The sequence below is a fragment of the Budorcas taxicolor genome, chromosome 16 (assembly GCF_023091745.1).
Source record: "Budorcas taxicolor isolate Tak-1 chromosome 16, Takin1.1, whole genome shotgun sequence".
Lineage (NCBI taxonomy): Eukaryota > Metazoa > Chordata > Mammalia > Artiodactyla > Bovidae > Budorcas > Budorcas taxicolor.
The window spans coordinates 28,086,784-28,109,664 of NC_068925.1; the positions used below are offsets into that span (position 1 = coordinate 28,086,784).

The window sequence follows — 22,881 nt, forward strand, 5'->3', positions numbered from 1 at the left end:
TAGCAAATAACAGACAGAAGTAACAATAATTAAAGCCTCTTTTAATTTCATAGTTATTACATAAATACCCTTCAATACAACTAATTTTTAAAAATAACAAACAGAGCAAGGTTTCCACCATTGCATAATACATTTAGGTTAAATCAAAACCCTCACTGATTGTAAACAGGCCCCATTATTTTATGTATGTATCAATAAGAAAATGCTGCCGAGTACAACTGTAAGAAATCACTTACATAGCATCCACATTTAAATTGTTGAAATGCAAAATACATAAATAAATAAAATGTCAAACTGTGAAAAAGATTTAGAATCAATGGAAACCGGTGATCCTTTCATGTGTCCAAATTAAAACTAAACATGTGTGATCCCATCTTTTACAGTTTTCCAAAGTAAATCAATGTGAGCAATCATCTGGCTCATAAAATTATTAATAACCACCTATATTTACCAAAATTAGTCCCCTTAGACATTCTATCACCATTATCTAATTCCCAAATTATGACATGAGCAATTCACACCAAAGACTCATGAAAAGAGAAAGATGAAGTATGCATACAAATTCTCTGCTGTGTAATTACTTCCACAACATTTGGGCCCACAATTACGTGCTTATTTCATAACTAGAAAGCCTTTTCATTCATTTAAAACATACTGAATTTTATTCTAGTCCCATAAAGTAATGACTCTTCGAAAGGACCCAACAAATGACCAGACCATGTACATTTAACACAAAGTAACCTTTTGATGTTTTATATTTAAGTAGTAGCTGTGTCCTCATTAGAACAACTTAAAATAGAGAGCATTAAAAAAAAAAAAAAAAGCCATTCACAGAGGCAGCTGTCGAATCCTCTATGCCCCAAGAACATCTGGTCAGACCTCGAGCGAAGACACAGCCTTCTGCACGGTAATTACCCACAGGCACTCTTCCCCCCTCACCAAGGGGCTTGTCCGTGAACAGGAAACAAACACACATGGGAAATTCAACACAGGAGGTGATGTCATCCCTGGATTCATTTATTTCATTTTACTCATATTTTATCTACCTATCATTTTCAGCTACCACAACAGCTGGCATTTAGCACGAACTCCTTTAAACTCCCCATGTAGAACAGGAAAAAAGTGAAAGTGAAGTCAGTCGCTCAGTTGTGTCTGACTCTTTGCAAACCCATGGACTGTAGCCCACCAGGCTCCCCTGTCCATGGGGATTCTCCAAGCCAGAAAACTGGAGTGGGTAGCCATTTCCTTCTCCAGGGGATCTTCCCAACCCAGGGATCAAACCCGGGTCTCCTGCTTTGCAGGCAGATTCTGTACCGTCTGAGCCACCAGGGAAGCCCGATGCAGAACCGAAGCCATACTGAAACAAAACTCTTAGGACAAAAGCATCAGTCAAAGCAGGTACCAGTCACCGTACTATCTACAGAGAGAGGGCAGCTCCAGCGAAGGACAGAAACACATCCACACAGGTGAAGATGAGACCCAGAGTCTTACCGCTTGGAAAGTGGGGCGCTCGGGGATGGGGCTTGGTCAGCGCGCTCTGCACGGCCTGTTGGAAGTTTTTCCCGGGAGCCTGGTGCTGTGTGTACATGGAGTATATGGAGCTGGCGGCCACCGTCTGGGGTTTTCTGAAGGGTGGAAGGAGGGCGTCCTTGGAAGGCTGAGGCGTGAAGGGTCGAACAGCGGCAGCAGGGGGACTCTCTTGCTTAGAACCTGGAGGAAGGGTCTGGTCTGCTGGGCCCACTGAAGGCCCGCCAGGGGCCACCAGGCCCCTCTGCTGCTGCACGGTGGGTTTGGATTTACCTCCCATGGATGCAACAGCTGCTGACAACTGCGGAGCAGGTCCATCTGGCTTCATGTCGGATGGTGACTGGTTAGTTTGTCCGAAATAAGGCAAATTTATCTGTTTTGGTTTTGATGGGACAGGAGGTGGTACCTTAGCCACATTTTTATTTGCAGCCTGTAAAGACACACACACATATCCAGTTAAAATATTGTGTAACTGGGTACATGGAATGTTCTAGATAACCTAAGTTTTACAAGTGTCAAAACAGACTGAAAAGATTAGCTCTGCATTGAAAGGTCATTACAAAGTTTTAAATCTCTGACTTTAACCACATGTAAAAGGACCTTCAGTAATGCAATATAATTCCTATACCCGGTACGACTTCCTCCAAGTCACCCCTTCCTACTGGGGCAACTGTTTAAGCGTCCACTTGAAAACCTTTTAATTGCCGTTTTACATATTCACAGATGGCACCAATAACTGGAAAACATTCCTGTTCAATGGAACTTCATGCAATCTGGGCTGTGTTGTAAAAAGAAAAAAAAGAAAAAAAAAACAACTCCTAACTGGATCACACAGCCACAGCCTGCTTGTCAAAGGTTGGGATTCTAACAGTTATGGAAGATTTACCATCAAATCGCTTGATATTGCTTTAACCCCAAGTTCTGAAGAGACAACGTAACTAAGCAGTGTGAACACAATGTTCTTTAATGCACTTGTATTTTTAGAGAGTCGCACAAAGTAAGACCCACAAGCCAGTCAGTCATGCTCCTTCTGTATGATGGGAGACCACAAACGCACCCAAGTAACAGAACTGAAAATAACAGAATGCACTTACATTTTCTAATCTTCCAGACTTTGTTTCTTTATTCGCCTTCACATTAATACTTTCTCTTTTGAAAAACGCACGAAGAATTACTATTAAATGTTAAAACTGGGATGTCCTCACATACCTGAGCATCCCGGAGGATGTCTTCACTGCTCTGGTTCTTCCTCAGGGTTCCGAAGGCAGGTGGGGCGGCAGACTGGTCCACGGTGTCGAACATCGAAAAGGGACGCACTTTCTTCTCCTTCTCCCGCAACGGAACCTCTCCATCATCCACTGAAGAAGACAGAAAAAAAAAAAAAAAAAAATCACTCTAATAATCAAACTGCTTGTGATAAAAATTTCTTATTCACGTTACTCTCTCCACAATCTCTGTGAAATCCTATAGTCATTAAATGCTCTATTTTTAAATTAAGTCGATTAAGGAATAACCCCACACTACAATGCTAGTACCTTAATTCCCTGGCTAAAGGAAGCTGTTCTAGAAATAAACACAGTCCCTGGTTTTAACACACTAGAAAGCAGCAATCTAAAAAAGAATACTTAGAGCCCTCAGACATCCAAAAGAGAATACTTAGGAACAGCACAAGTAAGCCTCACCTTGGTCTGGAACATTCCCAGAGCTTTTAGACACAGAGGCAGAGGCTTGGCTAGAGAAAAGATCTGCATTCGGAGGAGTCCAATCAGGGCCAAGCAGATGGATTTTAGAGCCTAGAACATGGAAAAGTAGCTGCAATAACCCGGCATGCTAAGGAGATTCTTAATCGTTCCCTTTGCTGCTAAGATGTTTAATCCCGTGAAAGTGAAAGTTGCTCAGTTGTGTCTGACCCTTTGCGACCCCATGGACTATACATATACAGTCCATGGAATTCTCCAGGCCAGAATACTAGAATGGATAGCCTTTCCCTTCTCCAGGGGATCTTCCCAAACGCAGGGCTCCCGCATTTTAGGCAGATTCTTTACCAGCTGAGCCACAAGGAAAGCCCTTAATCTCTAAAAATCGGTTTAAATCTCAGACTCACAACAAGCCCAGTAAACTTACTTAGAAACATCAGATTTTATACTTGTATTAACAATGTAAGAGTGTTCTCATTTACTTAAAATAATCACGATCAACACAAACTCTGCCTGAAGCAGCAAGGACATGACTTCTCACAGGGTAAGGAAACATCACCATCACACCCAGAAAACGACTTCCAATTTAGCAAACCAAGGGCTCGCTGGTGTCTTATGTAACTGCCCCAAGTGATGTATGCGCAACAAAAGCAAAAACGCAGGCTTTCAGCCTGTGACTCTGACCACAGTCTTGGATTAATCAAAATATTCAACTGTTTTCTACACTGGCATTTAAGTTTCAAAGCTACAGCTTTTCCTTTACAGAAGTAACTCTTTCTACAAGAAAACCCAGACTACGTAGCATTACTGCGTCACAGTGGTAATTCCAGCAAAACAATAAATAATTTTAAAGTTAGCTATTATTTACACATGAGAGTGGCTAAGGAAAAGACACAATTCTATTTTTTTCTCCTGAATGATAAGCTCATTAAAGGATATTTTCACCCAGCTTTTCCTACAACTCTCCTTTCATTTTCTCCTCTTATTAATATAACACTCTGGCGTGCACCTCCACCCTCCAAAATATCTCAGGACTACACACAGAAAGCAAAGGTCACTAACACAAGGAGCCTCTATTACCTGCACTTTTTTAAAAAAATTATTATTTTTTTATAATTGAAGGATAATTGCTTTACAGAATTTTGTTGTCTTCTGTCAAACCTCAGCATGAATCAGCCACAGGTATACAGTATCCTCTCCCTTTTGAACCTCCCTCCTTTTACCTTCACTTTTATCTCCTAGTGTTTCCTTTTATTCTAAACATATCCTTAGGCAAATTCTCACGCAGAAGCACATACAAATAGTAAACACCAACCATCAACAGAGTGGACCCACCACCTCGGTTTCTGGAGATGACACCACTAACACATATCTGGCCTTTTTACATAACAGGGAAGGTTCTCAAGCTGGTACTGTCAGATCAAAATTTCTTTATTGATGAGAAGAAATTCAAGCCAATTTTTAGGTTCTCAAAAACCTGATGTTTTATTTCATTTCCTGAGCAGAACTGTATTATTGAGCATTAAGAAAATTATCATTTCTTAACCCCAAAGAACACAAGGAGGTTTTTAGAATTTCAACATGAACAAGGAATAAATAGGAAGACACCTTTAAAACTCAAAACTGGGCGGGGGGGGGGGTCGGGGCGGGGGGGGGAAGGGAATCTAAAACCTGAGGGAAAATCACAGTGAGGAGGGGAACAGCTAGGCCATGGAAGGACTAGGAAGTGCCTGATTTTACCTTTCGCTTGTGAGGCGGCCCCAGATCTCATGTTGGGCAGCGTCTGGACTTTCATGGGCCCCTCGGAAGCCTGCGTGGCCCCGGGCCCATCGGGCAGGGCTGGCTTCACCAGAAGTTCAGGCCGCGACGGGATCCGGGGCATAGTCGACGACTGGATGTAGGGACCGACTGCCGCCACACGACTCTGCCCCGAAGCCCCTGGCTGGGGCACGTGTCCATCAGACGAGACCTTATTCAGAGAAAGCACAGGGCCTTTAGTATTGCAAGTCAGACCAGATCCAACTCAGAAAAGCCTGTGACACCGTGATCATTTTAACTGCTAAAATCCAGCACTTTCAGGATCTAGCCATTGAGTGTACCAGAAACATCCCCCGACAAGAACAGCCCCAGGTGAAGTCTCATCCACACTTCATTACAAGAATTAGAAAGAAGAGCGGAGCTACGGAGGGGATTATATTAGAAGTACAAGAAGAGTGGACTCTCTTTCAAGGAGCCACAAGGTCCTGTCTCTTTTCCGAGGATGTGCCCAGCAGTGTTTCTGAAATATGTAAGCACTGACCTCACTGGGATGGTCACTGTCCCCTCCTCCTGGCCCTGGCCAACCGCGCACTTACTGGAAGGTTCTCTTTCTGCTGCAGGGCCGCCTTCTTCTTCCACAGCCGGTCCCTGAGCTCATTAACACGCTTGTCCATCACCGCCACTTCTGAATTGCGCTTATTCAAACACTCCCTCTGTTGTTGCAGCTTGGCATTCTGCTCCTGGTTCAGTTTGTTTCTTAACTGAATAAAATTAGGGGAGAAAAAGGTAGCCAAGGAGTAGGCAGAAAAATTTCTCAAACAGATAATCACACGGTTCACTATTATATAATTTCTAAAAATGTAAGGTCCCTCCACACTTCTCATCTCATGGTTTAAAATGAAGTGTCCACAGACCACCAGCTGTGGTCACAATGAACGCCTCAAGTTTCCTGTTTGAGGTACCATAAAGTTTATTCTGGATTCTGTGGATCTTAGGTCTTCCTCCCCATCCCCACCCCTTTAAGGAAAAGAGGTGGAAATCCAGGACTTCCTGCCCTGTATGTGGACGATGCTGTGGTGCTGGAGATGAGGTGCCACTGAAATGTCACAAGAGGCCACTGTTTACCTGAAGCTCCTTGTAGAGCCGGTCGAGCTCAGCCACCGCGGACTGGTTGTCATGGTGACCATCAATCCTGCCGTTCTTCAGCATCTCCAGCTGTCTTGTAAGTTCCTCTACTTTTGACACAGCCAGAACAAGCTCCCTCTGCTTTTGCTGGAACAAACTATTCATCTGTTCAATTTCCTCCACTAAAGTAAGAACAAGAAAAGCAACAATTGTTGAAAAGAAAAATGAGAAGGGATCACTTCCCGGGCAACCTAAGATGTACCATAAACTTTCTCATAAAAAGCAAAGAAAATTTTCAGAAATATCCTAGAACCAACCAATTCCTTTATAAGCAACTGAAATCAACAAAGACATCTATAAACCAAATCACTAAAGTTTTAATTAAAATGGCATTATAATCAATGGAGCTATTAATATGAATAAAAATCCTTGCCTTCCTTGAAACTTCAGTCAAAAAACTATTTAGAGAGAGAAAAAAAACTACTACTCTATTTTCCAAAAAGGAACCTTGTCTATAACATTCAATAGCTGAATTCAACTCGGGGGAACCAGCAGCTTCGAAACTGCAGTGAATTATACTTTTCCCAAAAAATCCTTTTAAAATGACCTACATACAAAGTCTCATCTTAGTCCTCTTACTTACTACAAATTTATACAACTCCCTACACCAGTGTTTTCCTATACGCAAACAGTTTGTGGCATTTCGCACTGAAGTAAACCGACTGGGAGCAACTTACCAAGTTTCCCATTGCTTAGCCTTTTCTGTTCCACGTGGCCTTTAAGTGCTCTCACTTTTTTTAGCTTCGCTTCCTGATTCTCAGCTATTTCTTTGAGCCTCTTAAGCTTTTCTTGTTCAGCCGCTTGTTGCTGTTGACGCTGATCTTGCTGTTTCAAAAACTTCAAGCGCTGTTCCTAAAGATATAAGCCATCATCAGACATGTCATTTTAAACTAACCTACAATCACACCCTGAGATGCCCAGACTGACGTGCATCTGTGGCATTGCTCCGGTCTTACCATCTGTCCTCACGCTGCCATCAGAACCACCTGGGGAGTTTGTGAAAAACAGACGCTCCTGAGCTCAACCCTACTGTAAGAATCTACTTCTTACGGTGGTAAGATCCAGGAATCAGTACTGGTATCCAAGTGGTCCTTTTGCAGCAAGCAAGCAGTGATCTGTGAACTAGTTTTCATGAGCTGCAGCCATTAATATTAAGAAGGAGCTCATGCAGAGATGGGAGGCAGTAAAAGAAAGTTATTAAATGACACACTTTGAAGTTAAATTTGGATTCAGACTCAAGCTCTGCCACTTATTAGCTATGAGACTTTGGGGCAAATTATATAACCTCATTGAGTCCACAAGTCTGTGTCTTCACCTATAAAATGAGATGATCACTAGTCCCTCTAGGGCTGCAGTGAGGATTCAATGCTACGTGCAATGGAAATCTCTGTGAACAGCGTCTTACATAGTTAGGGTACACTCGGTACACTTAGAAAAGAGCCAAAGAACTCCTTTCTAAAGAATGCCTTTAGAAAACTGCAATTATGCAACTTACAATTTTATTCCTATTATATCTAAAATTTCAACTGAGGAAAACAGAGCCACACAACTTATCCTCAAGGGTAATCTTCTCAGATTCGTAACACATACAAGAACACAGATATTCTGTTAACAATTGAATTTTTTATTTGAATCCATGTCCTTGCTACTCAAGGAATGCTACATCAGCACCATGTGGGATTGCATTAGAAATGCAAAATGTCAGACCCGCAACCCACACCTACTAAATCAGAACATGCATTTTTAACAAAATCCCCAGGTGATTCATATGCACGTTGAAGTATGAGAAGCAATAATACACAGGATTTTGAAAAAGCTGGTGTCTAGCGTCAAAAGTAGAGAAGGATGCATAGGTACATTTGGGGCCACTAACCCTCTGACGTGTAAGAAAACAACTGTTGAATGCCTTTAAATATTGTGTGTTCTATTTGGGAACCATATGGAAAAGTTTGATTTGTAATTTCAATACATATTTTAAGTGTTAAAAAAGAAAAGAAAAAGGATGCATAGGAACCCTAAGAAGTATTACAGGGAAGCCACAGTGCACGATGAGAACGACGCTGAAGAATCCCTGGCCATCACTTCAAAGCCACGCTGGGGACCTTGCTACTCAAACCATCAGGTGTCCACCCGAGTGTCGGTGAACTTACAGACCCTCAAAGACTGGTAAGCGAAAATACTGAGTGTTTGGACCAGGGCTGACAGACTACACAGCCTGTGTTCGTAAGCAAAGTTCTCTTGGCACACGGCCACATCCATTCGTTTACCTATTGTTTATGGCTGCTTTCCAGCCACAAATGCAGAGCTGAGACTGCACAGCCTGCAAAGCCTAAAATATTTCAGCCCTGCAGAAAGTCTGACGACATCTGGTTTAGACTATTAGCCCAAGGCTGGCAGGAGCAGCCGCAGGAAGACTGGTTTTGAGAGTAATGGAGAAGCTTCCCATATTTTCTCTGTTCAAGGAGAGGACAAAGTTTAATTTGTGGGAGGACAATGTCCCCAAGTAGAGGCGAGCAGCCTTGTTTTCGGTGCCAAGCAGTAGCTGGGGTCAGGTGAGCATGAGCTTTTGAAGTTCCTTCTGATTCAAGATGAAGTCAGCCCAGACTAGTGCCTGCACGCGAAGCTGAAAGGCTCTTTATGCCTTCCCTGTTTTACTGACACTCAGCAAAGCGTGGTTAACTTTGATCAGGATCGGGACGAGGAGGATCTGAAACAACTGAATGATTTCAGGATTTCTACAAAACGCTACAGTGAAGAGAAGAAAGCACCACATGGCAGATACCTGTCGGGCTGACGTTAGCAACTCGTATCTGAGGGAGCCGGCTTACTAGCAAGGGTGTAATGTAAACAGCTTTACTTACACATGAACGGGAGTGGCCTGTTAGGTCTCTGAAAACATGGCCATTACCTTAGTGGCCAGCATTTGCTGCTGGGCCTCAATCTGTTGCTGCTGGCGGGATGCCATTTCCTGAAGTTCAGCAAGTGTCAGGTCCATTCTAGGACTATTAACCTACCAAAAAAAGTGCAAACAATCCAACTCAGTATAAAATGATCCTGGAGACTCCACCCTCAAGTCATGTAATCAGGACAAAATTATTTGGCTATTTTTCTCCCATCATATTAAAGAAGTCATTAATTTTTATATTACTACTCCCATATTGACTTAATAAGATTTAAAACATAATGATACACAGACTCTTTTAAGTTGTAAATTTAAATTAAATAGTGTTAGTACTGACGCAAATGGAACCATCTGGAATCACCTTGTTCTGCAGTTAAATTAGGAAGGCAGTATTTGACCATATCAAACATGATGTTGGGATATTGGCAGCAAACTTAGAATACAGTCATTAAAACACCCTTTAAAAATGTAACACTGGAATTTTAAAAATTCAAGATACAGCAGGTCATCAGAGACAAAGCAAGACGTCTACTATACTCCCTAAACATCCATTTGACATGGTCCTAAGAGGTTCTGGATAGAAAGAAAGGAAGGCAGGAAGGAAGAAACTATATCCAGGTTGCAAAAGGAAAAATTTTCTGTCTTTGCTCAAGGACAACATAATCATCTATGAAGAAAATTCTATGGAATCTATAAAAAGCTACTAAATAAATAAGCTATTTAGCAAGAATGCAGGATAAAACATCAATATGCCAAAATCAACTATATTTCTATACATTAGCAATACCCAGAAAACTGAAGAAAGAAATTTTGCAGTATCATTAACATTAGCATAAAAACCACGAAGCACACAGGAATAAATCTGACAGAAGCTCGGGCCTGACACTGAAACCTTCAAAACATGGCTAAGAGAGAGAAGACCTATTTGGGGAGGAATACTGTGGTGCTTGTGAACTAAAAAGCTCAAGATGGCAGTGTTTCCCATACTGACCTACAGAGCCAAGATAATACCAACCCAAATCCCAGCAGGCTTTTTTAAAAAAAACAAATCAATTGGCAAATTCTACAATTTCATATGGAAGTGCAAATGATACAGAATAGCCAAAACAACTTCGAAAAGAAGAGTCAGAAAACATACACTGCCTGACTTCAAGACTAACCACGCTGTAGTGATCAATACATTGTGTTACTGATATCATGTTAGATAAGCAGATCAATGAAACAGAAGACAGAGTACAAAAACAGACCCACACATACACTGGTAACTGATTTAAGAGAAAGGGCAGTCGAGTAGAGAAAGAATAGTCTTTTCAACAAATACTGCTTGTACAACTGGATATCCACACACAATAAACAAAATCGCACTTCTCTCACAATACATGCAAATGTTAATTCAAAATGGATCCTAAACGCAGATGTAAGATCTAAAACTTGTAGGTTGATTAATTATACTGTATTGAAGTCATAGACTGGGACCAATATTTGCCAATTATCTATCTAATAAAAAGCCTTGGATCCAGCATATATAAAGAGCTCTTAAACTCAATAATAATGAAGCAAACAACCCAATCATGAAAAAGATAAGCAAAGAGGTGAACAGGAAGTTCCCTAGTGGTCTAAAGGTTAGGATTCAGTTACTTCACTCCCCTGGCCTGGATTCAAAACCTGGCTGGGAAACTGAGATCCCAAAAGCCCTGCAACATAAAAAAAAAAAAAAAAAGAAGTGAACAAACATTTACACTTCACTAAAGACAATATATGAATGGCAAATAAGCACATGATAGATGCCCAATACCATTAGCCATCAGAGAAATACAAAATAAAACCAGAATGTACTTCCATCCACACCTAGCAGAGGCCAAAATTAAAAGGACTGACCAAACCAAACATTGGCAAGGATTTGGAAAAACTAGAACTCTCTGATGAGGACTATAAAATAAAACAATCACTTTCGAAATCAGTCTGACAGCTTCTTAAAAAGTTAACATATGAACCAACCATTTTACTCCTAAAAGTATTTACTTAAGAGAAATATTAATAAAAGCATGTGTCTATACAAAGATGTATACCCAAGTACTCATCACAGCATGATACAGAATAACTGTAAACAATCAAAATGTCCAACAGATGAATGGATAAGGAGTGGTATAACCAGACAATAGAATATCTCTCAGCAATAAAAGGGAATCAACTACTGATACACGACAAAATGAATAAACCTCAAACTACTTATCCTGAGCAAATTCAGACAGAAAGAGTATACACGGGATGACTCCATTTATCCTAGATTCTGGAAAACAAAACTAATTGATGGCGACAGACAGCAGCCCGGCTAGTGGTTCCCTGAGGATGGGAAGGGAGGCAAGAAGGAATGATTACAAAAGAATGTAAGGAAACTTTTTTTGGGGGGTGATTGAATACGTTCATTATCTTGATTATGGTGACAGCGTCAGAGGTGTACACATGTCAAAACTTATCACAATGTATACCCAACATGTGAGCAGCTTGTTTGTTGTTGTGTTGTGTTAGTCACTTAGTCATGTCCAACTCCTTGTGACCCACAGAGCCCGCCATGCTCCTCTGTCCATGGAATTCTCCAGGCAAGAACTCTGGAGGGGGTTGCCATTCCCTTCTCCCAGGGATCTTCCCGACCCAGGGACTGAATGAACCCAGGTCTAGCACATTGCAAGCAGATTCTTTACCATCTGAGCCACCAGAGAAGCCCTATGTGTAGTTTATTATACGTCAATTATATGTTAATAAAGACATTATTTAAAAACCCAGTGAAGGGGGCTTCCCTGGTGGCTTAGTAGTGAAGAATCCACCTGCCAGCGCAGGAGATATGGGTTTGATCCCTGGTCCGGGAAGGTCCCACATGCTGCGGAGCACCTAAGCCTGTGTGCCACAGATGTTATTGAGCCTGTGCCCTAGAACCTAGGAACTGCAGCTACTGAAGCCTGTGGGCCCTAAGACCAATGCTCTGCAACAAGAGAAGTCACTACAATGAAAGGCCCATACAATGCAACTAGAAAGCAACCCCTACTCGCTGCAACGAGAGAAAAGGCCGAGGAGCAACAAAGACCCAGAACAGCCAATAAATAGATTTTTTAAAAAAAATTTTAAGTGTTATAATACTTTCATAATTTTTAAAAAATTTAAAAAAAAAACAACAGTGATGAGACTTCCCTGGCAGTCCAGTGGTTAAGACTCCAAGTTACCACTTGGAAGTTGGGGGAAAGGTTTGCTCCCTAGTTGGAGAACTACAATTTTGCATTTCTCGGGACGAGGCCAAAAAATAAATAAATCATTAAAAAAAAATAAAAATCCAGTGATGGGGAAAGATACATTGTGTCAATATGCACTGAAATCTCACTAATGGTCAGACCATTTTTGTTATCCTCATATCAGCCTTTCATCACTAAGATAACTATGAGATCAAAGAAGAGAAACAGGAAGAATTTGGGGAAGGTGGAATAAAAGCAGTGTGTGTTGGAGACAGAATTTAGCTAATCCCTAATAAGGTTAAAAATTCTAAGCTCTGAAAAGAAAATGTCTATAAGGAGTCCCAAAGATACCTGCTAAAATTCATATGCAATAGCAAGAGCATTAATATATCATTAATGCTAAAAGCAATAACAGCAACAAATAAAATCACCAAAGAAACAAATACTTCCTCGAACTTATCCAATACTTGTTCTATATTTGTGATATATCCAGCATCTGACTTCTTTCAACAGCCATGTTGTCGCTCCGTCATGAAGTCGTGTCTCTTTGCGACCCTATGGACTTCAGCAGTCCAGGCTTCTCTGTCCTACACTATCTTCCAGAGTTTGTTAAAATTCATGTCCACTGAGTTAGTGATGCTATGTAACCATTTCATCCTCTGCCACCCTTTCTCCTTTTGCCTTCCATCATTCTCAGCATCAGAGTCTTTTCCAGTGAGTCAGCTCTTCACACCAGGTGGCCAAAATACTGGAGCTTCAGCTTCAGCATCAGTCCTTCCAATGAATATTCAGGGCTGATCTCCCTTAGGATTGACTGTTTCGATCTCCTTGCAGTCCAAGGGACTCTCAAGAGTCGTCTCCAGCACCACAGTTCAAAAGCATCAATTCTTTGGCACTCGGTCTTCTTCATGGTTCAACTCTCCGATCCAAACATGACTACTGGAAAACTACAGCTTTGACTATATAGATGCTTGTCACCAAAGTGATGTCTCTGCTTTTTCAAATGCTGTCTAGGCTTGTCACAGCTTTCCTTCCAAGGAGCAAGCATCTTTTAATTTCACGGCTGAACTCACCATCCGCAGTGATTTTGGAGCCCAAGAAAACAAAATCTGTCACTGCTTCCACTTTTCCCTTCCTATTTGCCATGAAGTGATGGGCCCGGATGCCAAGATCTTCGTTTTTTTGAATGTTGAGTTTCAAGCCAGGCTTTTCACTCTCCTCTTTAACCTTCATCAAGAGGCTCTTTAGTTCCTCTTCACTTTCTGCCATTAGAATGGTATCATCTGCCTATCTAAGGTTGCTGGATATTTCAACAACCATAGAGACCATTAATCACTTTCATGAAATAAATTTAAAATAAGCCTTTAAAAAAGGGCTGCCCTTAATCACCTACTGAATAAAAAAGGAACAGTGAATGAGATTTAAAAGTTAAAAAAAAGCAGCATCACTGTGGTCCAAACACAGAATGGGTAACATTGATCACTTACGCCATTCTCCTTTCTTCGATGTTCACCTGGAACTTTTACACCATTTCTTTTTAAACTTGGATCCTGAGACCTTGGTCCACTCACTAAGCACAAAATTCAAAAAGTATGCATTAACACTAGCGGTGACAGATATTTTAAGTACCAGTTCATTTCTCAGTTATGTCTTTAATGCTCTCTAACACTTTACGTTGAAAATATACTTAAAATACCCATACTTTCTAATACCGATGAAGTTACAGTCTCACAGATTCAACCTGTTCTAGAAAACTTTACTTGGAACAGTGAATGGTCAGCACTAGAAAATGTCACATGCTAACCAATCCCTAGAAAAGCTGCATGAGTAGGGTGCTAAAGGACAAAAATTAAGAAACATAAATATACTTCTTATTATGGGTCATTCATACCATTTGCCTACAGTGTCTGTTCCCACTTCTCTATTTAGCTACTCAAATAAAATTGGGAATAGTCTCACTGAAAGAAATAGGTGAAAATTAATCAACCCACCCTTGTACTCATTAAAGTGTTTGTAACTTCCACAGGAAGGAAGCAATTGAAACAGAACAAGTAGTGTTTTGAATTTTGCGGTAATTCCTAAGTACTTCCTCATTTAAGTAAAAAAATTTCATTTTCTTAGCGTGGGAAAGTACTAGTTGGAAAACACTGTACATTCTGCTTTTTGGGGTAAAAAGAACTTTTCAGGTCCAAGTATATGTTTCTCAGTGTCACTTAATGTATCATGATGAGAGAATAGTTTTAACTTAAACTGATAAATTGCAAAATATCAAAGAGAATTTCTTAAATACATGAAATTAAGCTTATAACTGTACTTCCCAGATGTTAGAGAAAAAATACTAAACTATTTCCCAAGAAGTTTTAGATAAAAATTTCTTCTGAATCAAATGTTTGTTGAACCTGCCTGGAAGCTTGTTACAAATTCCCACAAATAAGTAAATAAATATGTCTATCCTCAGAGCCAAATACCACACTTATACCTAACTCCAACGTTTCCTCAGCTTTACTTTTAAAACTGTTCAATTTTCTGGCAAAATAGCTCAGGTACCTGTCACAATATTTCTGCAAGAAAAAAAAAATCTATCATTCCGGAATAACTGCTTTCTTTGCTGCCTCCAAGAGAGAGCAACTGAACTGACATGTTCAGTTACATAATTAGAATAAAAAGCAAGAGCTTTGAAAATAATGTCATATTAAAAAAAGAGAGAAAAAGGTAACGGATTTCCATGGTGGTGGTCCAGAGGTTAAGACTTAGCGCTTTCACTGAAGGGGGCATGGGTCTGACCCCTGGTTGAGGAACTTAAGATCCCGCATGCTACATGGCGTGGCCAAAAAAAAAAAAAAAAGTCATATACATTCTGGGTCATAGGTCCTAGTTAAACCAGAAAAAGAATACAGTAACAGTCTCTTAATCTGTAATCTAGAAGTCTACAACCACAAAGGTTGACACTAAACAGCAATCCTGTTTTATCCCACTTTTGACACTATGTGGCACTGGTGTTTTGCAACAATGTACAAACAGCGCCTTTATCTTCAGATTGTATTTCTCACATTACAGACAGACTGAAACTGCATATTGCACTATTGAGAAGCTATTTAATAATTTACCAGGTACCATAGAGGAAGATATTTCAACTGACAGATGACAGGAAGAAAATTCAACTAACTGATTAAAAGGAGATATATGCAATAATGCAAATAAAGAACAAAATGAAAATAAGATGCAGATGTCAAAACCACAAAAAAGAAAGCAGCTTTGGGGGGAAAAAATGCATGTTTATTTAAAATAGAATTACAGACACAGTGAAGTCCAAAGGCCGAGGAACCAGCTAGGATAAGGAGACTCAGGTTCCCCTCCTGGCTCTGCCTCCTGGTATGTGGCCTCTGACAAGTCATCTAACCCCTAAGTATCAGTGTTTCTCATCTGTAGAGCAGAAGAGGCTAGACTAACTCAATTCTGGGGTCTCCCACACCTCTGATAATGTCTAATGGTTGCCATGTGGACATCTGTACTAAAGGAATAAAACTGAGATTCTATAACATGTAATAATTAACCTCTGTTATCGACACTCTTACTCCCAAGAATTTTTCAATGTATACTAAAGTCACAAACCTTCAACTTTCCATTTTAAGAATCCCAACATTTTTAGAAACACCTAGTAACCCTGCTGCAACAACGGCTTTCCACTGAGAACAAAGGCTTCCCTACAGATCTTAAGACTTGAAACTGTTTTCTCTCCTACATCCTATGACACCTCCAGAGTCAGAGGTTTGACTGTGTTCTCAATGTCTAGGGCTGCTTTCAGCCCACTATCTCTGATCTCCACTTATCACCTTCTACCCTCTGCTTACTGTCATCTAGAAACCATGGTCACAACCCTCAGTCACAGCAGTCATGACCACCTGACCCCTCTGTTCTCTTTGCCCAAGTCCCCCCTTCATTTTGGATGACCTCACCATCTAAAAGCTCGCCTCTCAGATCCACAACTTCCTGTCTCCTCTCTAATTCAGGTTTATTTCATGGTCCAATACAAGACCATGTTATCTAGAAATGCTCTCCTCCTGACATGTTAAATTCAAGCTTCTTACTTTTTGACAGCAATTACCTCTTGCTACACCTGTTCAACAACCTGAAACTTGCAGTTTCTTTCCCTGCAGCCCCTCTGCCTTCACTTCGTCCCCATCTCGGCTTGAATGCCATCTCACCAACATCCTCTTTTTTCCTTGTCTCACCAACTTTCCACTGAACTTGTCTGGCCAAATTCCAACGTTGGGTCAATCCAACCATCTTCCCCTCTTACAACCCTCTGGGCTGCAGAGAACCACTGTGGCAAAATCACCCATGGTCTCCTGGTGGCTAATCTCCACTGTCCTCCAGGGGCCCTGGCGTGCCAGCTTCCCTGGCCACACTTTCTCCTATTCTCCACCATGGCCTCCTCCCTCAGAGAAAACAAATGTTTTCAGATGAGAAGCCCCTCCCACTGCTCCCATAGAGAGCACACATTTACTGCCTCTGGGATGCTTCCCTTCTACTCTGTTAAAATGGAACAGACCCTTCCCTTACCCTCCTATCTCACCCCTCGACCCCCTTGACCCCGAATTTCCCCTTGGCTAACTTGCCCATCGAGCATTCCCTTCTTCTTTGTATTTCAAACTCCTGCTCTACTGACTCCTTTCCTTCCCACCCATATTAAGAGCTGTAGTCAGGGGACTTCCTTGGTGGTCTGGTGGTTAAGACTCTGTGCTTCCAAGGCAGGGGACATGGGATTGATACCTGGCGGGGGAACTAAGATTCCACATGCCGTGTGGTGAAGCCAAAAAATAAAACAGTAAAAAAAAAAAAAAAACTGTCATCAAACTTTTCCCATCTTCCAACAAAACATAACAAACAGAACCGCACCCTCTTCTGCCCACCCTATAGAGTCAGGGCTTGGGAGAGAGGGCTAGCCTCACTTTTCCCCCTTGCTTCTTGCTCACTCATCCATGAAACTGTCTGCTCCTGATCATGGGTCACCTCTCCTGAGCATGAAACTGAAGTCCGAATCTTTGTCATGATCAACAGGATGCTACCTACCAACATCCCTACCAGGGGGGCGTTCATGGCGAAGGAAGAACCGAACTTCACTCCTCTGACTTCCAAACCGTTGCAGGACGTCAAACATTCGCTCATTATCGGCAACTGGACGTTCTAAAAGAAATGAACAAATCATGTACAAATCATGTTTCCTGGTAACACATCACTTACTGTCTACCCTTCATAGAAATTATGCATTATGAATGCAGAAAATACTATCTAGGATCTTAAAAAAAAAAAAACCCTTAGAAAATGAAGTATCACCAGCTTGCTGCTGCTGCTGCTGCTGCTAAGTCACTTCAGTCGTGTCCGACTGTGTGACCCCGTAGACGGCAGCCCACCAGGCTCCCCCATCCCTGGGATTCTCCATGCAAGAACATTGGAGTGGGTTGCCATTTCCTTCTCCAATGTATGAAAGTGAAAAGTGAAAGGGAAGTCGCTCAGTCGTGTCCGACTCTTCATGACCCCATGGACTGCAGCCCACCAGGCTCCTCCATCCATGGGATTCTCCAGGCAAGAGTACTGGAGTGGGGTGCCATTGCCTTCTCCATCACCAGCTTACCATCCACATAATCAGGGTCAAAGCTGGGTAGAATATAGGGGTAGGAAAGGACTGGGTCAGGGCCACTGGCAAGAGCTCAGGAGTCGGATTCAGTGGCCCCTCACTAGTTCCAGGCAGGCCGTGAAGCTCTGCAGGTTCCAAAGTTCCTGTCGTCTATTCCATAGGATGGTCTCTGAGGTCTCTATTAATTCTAATGGCTCTATGATTCTCCAAGTACACAAACGAAAACTTAAACACAACTTTCTAAATAGCCTTGTCTTTCTATTGGGGATTTTTTTCGACAATTTTACAAACCATATTAAAAAAAAAATCATACACACGCATTCCCAAACAAAAGTCTGTTTACTGCCCTGAAAATATTCCTTGAGACAAAAAAAAAAAGAGGCATAGCTAAATACTCTACTACATGAGAACTGTAGTCTTCCAATCTTAAGGAATCTAAACATAAAAACCAAATATACTGTTTGAGGATGCCAACAGTTTAAAATCAAAGAACTTACTCATTTTTAGTGTAAGAATGCTGCAGTGGCCCCCCTAAAAAATTCAATGCACTTGTCAATAATCAAGGACACTATCTGAGTACCTTAAATAAACAACACGGGCACAGATGAGAGCAGCCAAAGGTTCAGCAGCCAATTCTGTGAACTAAGCCCTGAACTTAATCAGCTTGGTGGCAACAAAGTACAGCTTGGGTTCTATTTACAGCAACATGATGTAATGAGTAGACACAGATACCCTCTTCTCTAAACCAGAGAAAGTCTAACCAAGACTCCCCCAAGAGGGAACACCCAGAGCTGAGCAGATACCTTCCCGAAAGAAATTCTGGGCAGACCTACCTCCTCACAAAAACAAAAATCTCAAACACACACACACACTTTATTCCAAAAGAAATGAAGTGACTTCCAGTCCATGCAGACCCTCTATCTTCTCACAAAAACAAAAATCTCACACACACACACACACACACACACACACACACACACACACACACACACACTTTATTCCAAAAGAAATGAAGTGACTTCCAGTCCATGTTGAGTGTGGACCTTCTAGGTCTGGAAGCTAAGGTCCTAATGGTCTACAGTGACAAAATGTATGTATCAGGCTTAGGCCAGCACAAGCTGAAATACACTTCAAAGGTTCTCAAAGCAGCCCATTTACCCCATGCTCCAATGACATCCATCCCTCGTCCTGGCGTCCATGCCTATGTGACTCTGAACAAGCCATTCCCAGCACTGAGAACTGTCCCCAGTACCCTCTCCTTCTGCAGATGGAGCACCGCCATCTATTCCTGAAGTCATCACTCAGTATGAGAGAAATGTCTGCTGACTCCTGTTTTTACTTTAACAGCACATATTCATCTCTCTCTTCTTTACAATCAAGCACAGTTCCTAGCAAACAGCAAGAATCCAAGATATGTTCTCTCAGCAAATAAACCAGAGGGGAGTAAGGAAATGGAGATGGCCAAGTAAAAGCTACCGTTTTTTAAATTTTTACTTTTTAACCACGCAGCATGTGGGATCTCAGCTCCCTGCACAGGGATTGAACCTGTGTCCCCTGCGTTGGAAGCACAGTCTAAACCACTGGACCGCCAGAGAAGTCCCTAAAGCTACTTATTTTAAAAGACAGTTAAAGGAAATGGGAAACTTGAGAAGCTAACAAAGTGGAAGTAACATATTTACTATTTTTAAAATGCGACACCTTGGACAAGTTATAGCAAAAAAAAAAAAAAGGAGGAGTTGAAGACATAAGAGCTATTACTTGTTGACTGTGAACATTAAATGTGCCAGGGGCTATGCTAAGCCCCCTTCAAATGTCAGCGCCTAGGATTCTCACACAATCCTGTGCAACAGATTCATTTATTATCCCAATTGTGTAGGAAAAACACTTAAGGATTATAGAGATTAAGTATCTTGTCTGAAGTTATAAAGCTAGTAAATGAAAGAGACAAGACGTTGACACCCATGACCTTGCTCTTAATCACAACATCATGCAAACAACCCTCAAATTAATTATGAATTCTCTGCAACCAATCAAAATCCCCAAAGAACTTTTCATGGAACCTTTCAAGGTAATTCTAAAACATATCTGAAAGAGAAAATACACAAGAATAGTACAGGAGCACAATGAAATAAGCAGTTGCCTTTACAGATACCTGATCTATTATAAAACGAGAGTAAATTAAAACTATTTGGTCCTCATCAAATGTTTGCATCTGGTCTCATGTCACTGGATATATTCTAATGTCTCCTAGTTTACAGTTTATGGGAACTTAAGAGTATGCTACTGCTGTGTAAAAATTGTATAAATCTTAATTATCTTGCATTGGTTCATAGTACTTTTGAGGCCTACTATATCCTTCTACTTCTCTGTATATTCATTTTATTAATTTTTGAGAGTTTGATATTGAAACTCCAACTAAAAACTTTAATTTACTTACTTAAAAAAATGATTGCAATATATAGTGGAAGTATATGTAACTTTGTTCTGTATTTTCCAAGTCTCTGTAAATGAGTTATCATATTTTCATAACTTAAAAACTAAGAAAAATAAAATTAAAAAAAACTATTTGGTCCTATCATAAATAGAAGGAAAAAAAAAAGTAACTGGCTGAAGCTTATGGAAACATACTTCCTATGAGATACAACAAGCCTATGAAGTTTCATATCAGTAAGGAAGAAAACAAGTGTCTCCAATAAGACACTTTAAAAAAATTCACTATCCACCTGGGGAAAAAATATTAGATCTCTAATTCACACTAGTCAGAAAAATTAATGAGAAAAAAGAAGGGAAGGGTTAGGAGGGAAGGGGAAAAAACTTTAAAATTTAATGGTTCGGAACAACAGGAGACTAAGTTTACAGCCTTACCATAAAGAAAAGACTTTTTATAAAACAACACACAACTAGGGCTGAGTTCTAGAAGAGCTGCATTTTTCTATAACATCTACAGATCAAGAAGGAAAAGGGCAAAAGTCAAGATACATGAGCAAAGACTATAATGAAACAATCTTTTTTTAAAATGGAAATCCAAGTGGCCAGTAGATAAATGAAAAGTAAGCAACTTCAGAATCAGCTTAGCGAAAGTAAGAATTTATTGTATTAGTATCTTTTTTGATGAGGGATTCTTTTAGAAATAACTGGTAGAAGTGTGAATTTCTACAGCCTTTGCTGAGGGAAATCTAGTGAAATATATTCAAATTTAAAATGTGTGAACCTTTAAGCAAGCAATTCCTGGTTATCTACCCTAGAGAAATGCGTGCACGTGATCAAGAGGCTTCTACAAGGCCTTCTACTGCAGCATTTATAGAAACAAGAGAATTAATTGAAATGTTAGTGAATAAAGAAATGGTTAGATCAACTGCAGTTTATGCATAATACTATGGAAAATTATGATAATTAAAAACAATGGTGTAGATTTACACAAACTTATCAGAAAAGACCTTCAAGCTATACTGTAAGGTAAAATGATAAACTGCAGATAGCGAGATGTATGATACTGTTACATAAAGAAAAAACAGAGATGACACAAAACTATTTCTATAGTTACATTACAGAGAAAAGTCTGAAAAGTTATCTGCTAAAATTATAAGCAATTATACATCAAGCGACACAAGATGGGCTTGTGGGAGAGATTTCCACTCCATTTGTATTATTTGCCTTACAAAAAAGAATCCATCCATTCATGTGGTCTTTTTTTTTAATTAAAAAAATTAGAAGAAAGAAAATCCTTTAAACATCCTCATTACATAGCAAGGGCTACTGAACTCAAATGAGCAAGATACTAAAGAGGAAAGGGAAACAGTGGAATCAAGAGTTTCAAGGGAGAGGATGAGCCTTGGCAAAGGAAGAAAGTCAGAAAGAAGGGTAGGCACACATCCAGAGGAACCTGAGGTAAGCACCGGGGGAGGAGCTCACAGAGCGTGTTCTCAATCACTTCACTTTGGGCAAGTTATTTGCAGAATGCAGGGAGGCCACCAGAGCAGCTAGAAGCTCGTTTATTCTTTCAGTAAACATTTACTGAGCACTCCCTCTGAGCTAGGACACAGCTAGGAACGAGACAAGCAGGTCCCCACTCTTAAGGAGTTTACATTCTCGTGCCTGTGTGTGAGGCTATGGGGATTAAAGAGGCAGCAGATTAATAAACACACACACACAAACCAAACAGACACGTCTCATGCACAGGATCAAACCAGGATGACGTCATAGAGAACCTCGTGCCTGCTTTAGTGGGAAGCTCAGGAGAAACATCTCTGAAGAGCCAACGTGTTAGCTACAATCCAAATGACCAGAAGGAACCAGCAACAACAAAATCTGGGAGTGCAGAAGGAGCAGCTGGCACCAGTGGCTCTGAGGTAGGAAACACCTTCATTTATCCAGGAACATAAAAAACCTGCAAGAGGTGAGCAAGGAGGAAAATGGTACCAGATGACATCAAAGACCTCACAGTCTAAAATCAAGACTCTGGATTTTATCCTAAGTAGAATAAAAAAGTTAAAACAAGAAAGTCAAACTATCAAATTTTCATTTAGTAAGGATCCCTTAGGGGGGCTTTCCTGGTGGTCCAGTGGCCAAGACTCCATGCTACCAATGTTGGAGGCTCAGGTCCGATCCCTGGTCAGGAACTAAATCCCATATGCCGAAAAAAACTAAAAGATCTTGCGTGCCACAGGAAGATCGAAGGAAAAGCCCGCATGGTGCAACCAAAACCTGGCGCAGTCAAATAAATTTAATTCTTTTTTTGCAGAAAGGATCACTTGGGTTTCTTTACGAAAATGGTCTAATCTAGTTCCTATGTGAAGTGAGCAGCTCAAGGAGAGTGAAGGAAGTCTTCCTGAACACCCAGCTGTAGGAAAATCAACCGAAGATGATTAAGAAGACTTGCCGGGGAAGCAGAGGGTGTTAGCTGAAGTCACACACCCATGAACGGTGTGAATGCAGTGAACACAGTGGGAA

The 22,881-nt window shown here is 40.8% G+C and overlaps 1 protein-coding gene across 4 annotated transcripts in view; it reads right to left on the reverse strand.

Annotated features, from left to right (window-relative positions):
• TP53BP2 (tumor protein p53 binding protein 2) overlaps nucleotides 1-22,881 on the reverse strand; it is a 66,533-nt gene that overhangs the window by 15,522 nt on the left and 28,130 nt on the right. For 2 of the 4 annotated variants that reach the window (XM_052653742.1, XM_052653743.1), the window contains exons 3-12: nucleotides 17,367-17,480; nucleotides 13,781-13,863; nucleotides 9,076-9,177; nucleotides 6,845-7,019; nucleotides 6,108-6,289; nucleotides 5,579-5,743; nucleotides 4,965-5,193; nucleotides 3,210-3,320; nucleotides 2,737-2,885; nucleotides 1,492-1,957 (exon numbers count right to left, since the gene is read on the reverse strand). In XM_052653742.1, coding sequence (XP_052509702.1) covers nucleotides 1,492-1,957; nucleotides 2,737-2,885; nucleotides 3,210-3,320; nucleotides 4,965-5,193; nucleotides 5,579-5,743; nucleotides 6,108-6,289; nucleotides 6,845-7,019; nucleotides 9,076-9,177; nucleotides 13,781-13,863; nucleotides 17,367-17,480 — 1,776 coding nt within the window. The remainder of the gene's footprint in view (nucleotides 1-1,491; nucleotides 1,958-2,736; nucleotides 2,886-3,209; nucleotides 3,321-4,964; nucleotides 5,194-5,578; nucleotides 5,744-6,107; nucleotides 6,290-6,844; nucleotides 7,020-9,075; nucleotides 9,178-13,780; nucleotides 13,864-17,366; nucleotides 17,481-22,881) is intronic. The other 2 variants (XM_052653744.1, XM_052653745.1) reach the window with 2 other exon arrangements.